Source organism: Styela clava, chromosome 2 (genome assembly GCF_964204865.1).
Source record: "Styela clava chromosome 2, kaStyClav1.hap1.2, whole genome shotgun sequence".
In the NCBI taxonomy this organism is placed as follows: Eukaryota; Metazoa; Chordata; class Ascidiacea; order Stolidobranchia; family Styelidae; genus Styela; species Styela clava.
Genome location: NC_135251.1, coordinates 5,112,758 through 5,119,027, shown reverse-complemented (window position 1 = coordinate 5,119,027; position 6,270 = coordinate 5,112,758). Strand labels below are relative to the sequence as shown.

Sequence of the window (6,270 nt, the reverse complement as noted above, 5' to 3'; positions counted from 1 at the left end):
ATCAGTCACAAACACACAATGCGACAAAAGCTCTTGTTGGGAAATGCCGAGCTGTTCACCAACAGTTTCCACACGTAATCGAATATTTTCACCAGATTGAGGTTTTTGCTCAAATTACAGTAAGTATACGAGACTTCAGGATGTTCATTTCGTCAATAAAGTGTACAGTAAAACCAATAAAATTTCGCATTTTAACATCCGTCCACATATCCAAAGTGGCAGCAAATAAGAAATTCTTTTCCACTGCTACTTTTATTTCATCTATGAGAGAGCCTTTGACAGCTGCTGTCTTCTCAATAACCCGGCGCTGCGCAGTTGTTCGAGACTGTATGATGTCCATCACAGGTACATTACCAAACTTTGCCCCAATCTGAATACAGCAGCTCATACGGTAAGTTGCTGTAATCCAGTACCATCTATGGCCTTCAAAGGTCTTGTATCCTGAGCGACAAAAGCAACTGCAGCATCTAAAACTTTACGTTTCGTTTCTTTGGGTATGTTTTTTTTACATGAAAAAAGCTCGATATTCTTCCCTGGCTATTTTTCAGACTATTGCTCAATCCTCGGCATTTAGTTGAATGATTTACAAGATGGCTAGTCCCACTAAGTGCTCTGTCATGTTTGAAATCTTTTTTGCAGTTACCACACCTGACATAACCAGTATATTCTGACCCATTGAATAGTAGTATAAAGTTATTCCAAACTTCGCTTCTCGCGTCTTCCAGTTCTTTTTCGATTATCACACCAGGTGTTGCAAGGGCATCGGTGCTGGTACTTGAATCAGCCATTAGCAAACAAGAGTTTCAAGATAGCTAGATGGGAACAAGAACTTGTACCAAACTACACGCGCCGACGTTTCACCGAATCCCGTGCGAATAAAATGTGTGGTGCAGATTGACGAAGAGCACATCGGATAGAGAGAAATTTATTATTTTGCTATCCAAAATTTAAAAAAAATTGTAATTACCGCCATCAATAAGTAAAATATTTCGATTTTTCGGATTCCGGCTCAGTGGCTAATTTTCGAATCCGGATCCAATCCTATATCGGAAAAGTCATAAAAATCCGGCTGGATTTAAATTCGGTAACCGGATTCTGCACACCACTAATCTACACTGAAATATCTGAAAAAATCCTACCAGACGAATATTCGCAACATGACAGTTTTACATGACGGTATTACGATAAAAAAAAATTATATGAATTGGAAAATAATGAAACATGTAAAATAAGAATCACAAAATACGTCTATTTTGCGTTCTTATTTGCAAATCAACCAAGCGTGACGAAAGATTTTTTACGTCATTCTTCTGATTAAGGTGGCCCGACAAGGCAAGTTTCGGCGCCTCTTTAGCATAATTGCTTCACTTTTAAGATGTTAACTTTAGTTTCCCGTAATCAGGAATAATTTCTGAATCGAATTATACAAAGTTGACACTCCCCCCAAACAGTCATCACCAACCGACACCGTATGGCCTAATCTGTTTTATAAAAGAACCGGTAAAGAATTTTAGCCTAGCTATCGCAGCTATTTCTACACTAATTATTGACTACTGCAATTAAACTAAAACTCCTAAAAAGACAAAGTGATTATTGAATTATTTGATACATATTTAAATATCCGAAACACAACTAAAAATTAACGAATAGATTGCAAAAACGAGGTAATGTTTACGATGACGCCTGAAGATCTGTCTGAGCGAATGCGAAACTACGTCACTCTTTGCATATTGCTGATTGGCCAATGTCACGAAATAAACAAGGAAGTCGATGCTCGGGGAGACATCAATTTAGTCCGCAATCTCCATTTGAGACCCTTGTTCCTGGCGAATCCTGACATATTCAGTTTCGATTTCTAAAAACATTCTGTATCATACATAGCATTTTTTAGAACATCAGTTGTCTTAGAAACTCGCGTTTTGCGGCCTCCGGCCAGACCACCTGTTACAGTCAAACTCGACAATTACAAATTTCGGCGCTCCGGAAGTATGAGTATCAAGATGACGCACAACCTGAACCCTGACCGGTACACATACTATGTTCAGGTTGTGTTCCATTTACTACACATACTTCGGGAGCACCTGAATTTCAGCCTCACTCCCCTTGAAAATTCCTGTCTACGCCCCTGTCTCAGGTGTTGCAGAGCACCGACACAATACATAAACCATATTCAGTCTTTTAAAAGCAAGCGAGTTCTGTAGTTCGCTCAATTATTGGTAAGTGGTGAACCCTACGTTATGCTGCTTGTTCCACAGTACTTTGTATTGGCGAAATTTACATTATTACAAGCTACTATCGCAGAAACTAATGCAATAAAAATATCATATTCTCAAAAATCGTGACGAGAGCAGTTTCCATATAAGAGCGAAATCATTGCAACAAGTTCACATCATCGACTCATTAGGGAAGAGTTAGGTTTACTGCCATATAACAACAACATAGTGAGTTTAACACCGTTCCCAGATATCTGGTTTTCATGCGATTTTTCTAATAATTGACTCGCTGTTTTAGAACAAGAACAAAGGAGCCCACAAATGATCGAATCAATGTTTATTATCATGTTTGGGTATATACAGAAAACTATAAATTTATTTACCAAGCAAAAAGTTTCAATAGACAAGGCGACCAATTCAAGGCATTGATTAGTAATGGTAACGAAACGAGAAAAAGGTCAACTATTTGTCGTTCATATCATTCAGTCCGTCAACGACGTTCTGTCAGGTTTTGAGCTGGTTTTATATTTCACAGATGACACCGTGGCGCACCCATCCTGGATCTATATTTCCCAATCCTTGATATTCAGACGCTTCATTTTTAACGACAATAACAGCAACATTCGTCCGCGATGTATCGGAATCCGGATAATGAGGATCCCACACTTCTGTTGCATTAGTGATCGGTTCTCCATTTGACAGCAAAAGCTGATTGTCCTGTAACAATTAACTGAACGGTTTAAAAATCTGTTGCTCGAAATTTTGACGCAACTGACATATTAGATGTAGAATAAAAATATTTGCTTGTAGTAATGAGTTTCATAGTAAAGGTAATAATCATCATAGACAAAGTATGACAAGTGATGTGTTAAGAATTACATGGAAATTAGTGAAAACCAGAAACTATCTAAAAATATTCGGAAATACCAGAATATCAATCGGACGGTTCGTCTGTGACGTTGTAATATACTTGGAATTACATTCATGTATATTGAGTTTTCTAATTATCCAATTTCACAATAAACTATAAGGCATCGTTAGCCTGCTCAATATTTTGTAATTTTATTGGAAACAAGCTGTGAGTCACAAAAAATGAGTCAAACTCTGCTGAGATTGCGATATATTAACTGACCTTATACTCCATCCCTGTCCAGATGTTAATCCATGTCTGACCAGCAGGTATCAGTGGGTGAAGATAAGTGCGCCACAGCTGGAGATGCGCGCCGTCGTAAACATTTGCGAGATTTCCGTTCATCGATTTGCAGATTGGTTCGGCATCATTGAAGGTGACGTTTTTTGCGTCGTACACAACTGCTCGGTAGCATTTTAACTTATATGTGACGTCACATTTAACTGAAAACAACGTTATTGTTGTCATTGAAACTTTTATCATAAAATTTCGGAATATTATAACGGTCTCGGATTGAGATTTTATTGCTTTGCTAATTCAGTGAGACTTCCTTTCAAAATATATATTTTGGAAATAGTGCAATCTATAAATTTCGAGGAGAGGAAAGTCGATAAGGCAAAAAGTAGAAGTAAACGACAAATCTATTTCAGAAGCTATCAAGTTTAGGTACACGGTTGGCGGAAGGATTGTCTTAATCACCCAGTGACAACTCGGGGTCCAATACTTGAAAATCTTCATAATTTAAACACTGATGCTTTGATGGGTGTGGCATATTTTATGATCAAATTATCAAATCGCAAATATAAAATTACGTTCAGCTCTTTTCTTCTCATCAAGACTTTTCTGGATCAATCTGGCAATTTCTGTGAATGAATGACATATTTTATTTGTGTTTGGGATAAGGCTTTTTAAATTAGTTCCCATCGTATTATATTGTCCACATTTTTTGTCCATCGACGACCTTGTTTAACTTTCTAACCACTGTACACTTTAACTATCTTTCACGCCGGGAATATTCTTGCACCATTGCGTAATTATGATTCAAACGTCTGCCATACGTTTACGGGGGTATTTTCAAACATAATATATATCATGAAGTAGGGTTATCTCACCGGATCCATCGTCTTTCTGTGAAATAGATACAGATGATTAGAAAGTGATTATAACACGTCGTTTAGATTATATTAGTTGCGTAAGATGCAGAAGCAGGATTGAAAATTGGGTTGGTGATTTAGAGAAGCTTCGAACTCTTCAAAAATAGCTGCTTTCTATATAACAGTAACTGCTACCCAAAGCCTAGCTCAAAGTCAAAAAGTAAAAACACCCGATAAAAATGGTAACTGAATTTACCTTGCAATCTCCAACTTGGACAAGTTTACCATTCACGATCCTGGAAACGCAGGATCCAGCTGTCAAAATGAAACGTGATATTATCAAGTTTAATACAACGACATCATGTGCCAAAAGTTATAGATGTTGCAACACTTGTTGAATGTGGTATATTTTCGAATGATTTAAAAAGCTCCTACATTTTAGAATTCTTGATACCAAAAGCCGATTTAGGCAAAGATTTATGTAAACCGGTTTGCCAAATCTAACAGGTAATTGCACCCGAATCAAACCTTACCCGGTACTTTTATCTCCGCAAGCAAGCCACAGATGAGAGAAATGAACAAAATAATTTTGACGAAGTCCATGTTTGCTTCTAGAAAGGTTTGATGACACAACTAAATGCTTAAGAATAAAGCAGATATCTAGAAAAAATATTCTATGGTATGGTATTATACTATTACCAGCACTGACATATTTGATCTGAATGAGAATTCAAATCAGTGGTTCCCAAAGTTAATTGACCGGGGGCCCAAGTTAGAAGCACATGGATATTCGCGGTCCAAGAGGGGGAACGCCCGCAAGAAGTTGACAACGGTACCTTTACGTATAATACAGATACCGGTATTGAATTGTTATAAATATACACGTACTTGAACAGTGATAATATTGTAACAATTGGCCAAATCCAAAACGCACACATAAAACCTAAAGTGTTTAACAATTTCACTTAGGTTCAGTGAGCCATATTATATTGTTACGCGAGGTGTAGATGGCCCGCGAGTTGGGAACCACTGCTTTAAATTAACTTCATTTCTCGGCTTTTCAAAAGTTTTTGTTCAATGCATTGAAGATGCGCTTTAAACCGAAAATATCCCAACAGACTGATACGTCATTACATGATTATGGGTTTCTGTGGGTACCGAACTTGAAAATTCTGCTTGGAATTTTTTCCTGCCACGGAGACATTGTTCTTTCTCACCGTATTCCAAACGCTACAATCTCACTTTTTTAATTACATATTTGAAACTTGAGTGTCGTTGCTCAATAACCAGCTTTGGTTCCTTGCGACTTCAAATTATTTTTTTATTTACTAGTTGAAAAAATAAACTATACTTGACTGTTCACTCTTTCCTCTGTCAGCCGCATCTAGTCAATACGCTCTTTTAGCGAAACTAATCTTGAATCATAAATTGTGATTACACCGTAAATGGCTAGTTACATAAACGCGTTTCACATCACTTCCTCTTACTAAACTAATTTAACCCTTACAAAGTAAAAAAAAAAACGGCCGGTTTCACGTAGCAGACAAACTTAAATAATCCATTGCGCAGTGTGCTGAGGTCACATGAGCGTGTTTGCTTTCCGTTTACCGCCATTTGCTCGTGCTGTTATACTATTATTTCTATGATTAATATTTTAATTCCACTATCGTGTTTTCTTCAAAAATACGACCTGCCCTGGAAATGAGACCTAGCTTGAATTTTAAAAAAGATTTTAATATAAGCCCTCAAAATAAAATCCATTGTCAATAACGCAAATTTTTTTTTGACATGTTCGATAGCAAGAAAACTCTCCGACACCTTTTAAATTATTGTGGATTTATGCTTTGCAATTATTTTAAATAAAAACGTGTTACTTAAAAGTACATGAATATCAGTTTTCATATTTTATATATTTGACAATCTCGTAATTCTTTACTTTGGAATTTTTTTTTTTGATAAATGAAAATATAAGACATCCCCCGAAAATAAGGCCTAGTGTTATTTTTCGAAAGAAAATTGAAATAAGACCCAGTCCTATTTTCGGGGAAACACG

At 36.8% G+C, this 6,270-nt stretch overlaps 1 protein-coding gene across 2 annotated transcripts; it reads right to left on the bottom strand.

The window, feature by feature from the left end:
* Nucleotides 1–2,541: 2,541 nt before the first annotated feature.
* Nucleotides 2,542–5,997, bottom strand: LOC120335786 (uncharacterized). Of its 2 annotated transcripts, XM_039403406.2 has the most exons (6): nt 4,751–5,997; nt 4,474–4,532; nt 4,236–4,251; nt 3,936–3,986; nt 3,346–3,566; nt 2,542–2,930 (listed from the first exon to the last, which is right to left on the bottom strand). In XM_039403406.2, exons 1-6 carry the CDS (start codon nt 4,818–4,820, stop codon nt 2,736–2,738), a joined length of 612 nt encoding a protein of 203 aa, XP_039259340.2. In that variant the 5' UTR covers nt 4,821–5,997; the 3' UTR covers nt 2,542–2,735. The 2 variants fall into 2 exon arrangements, with proteins under 2 accessions (XP_039259340.2, XP_077966319.1); XM_078110193.1 differs by lacking the exon at nt 3,936–3,986.
* Nucleotides 5,998–6,270: the final 273 nt, after the last annotated feature.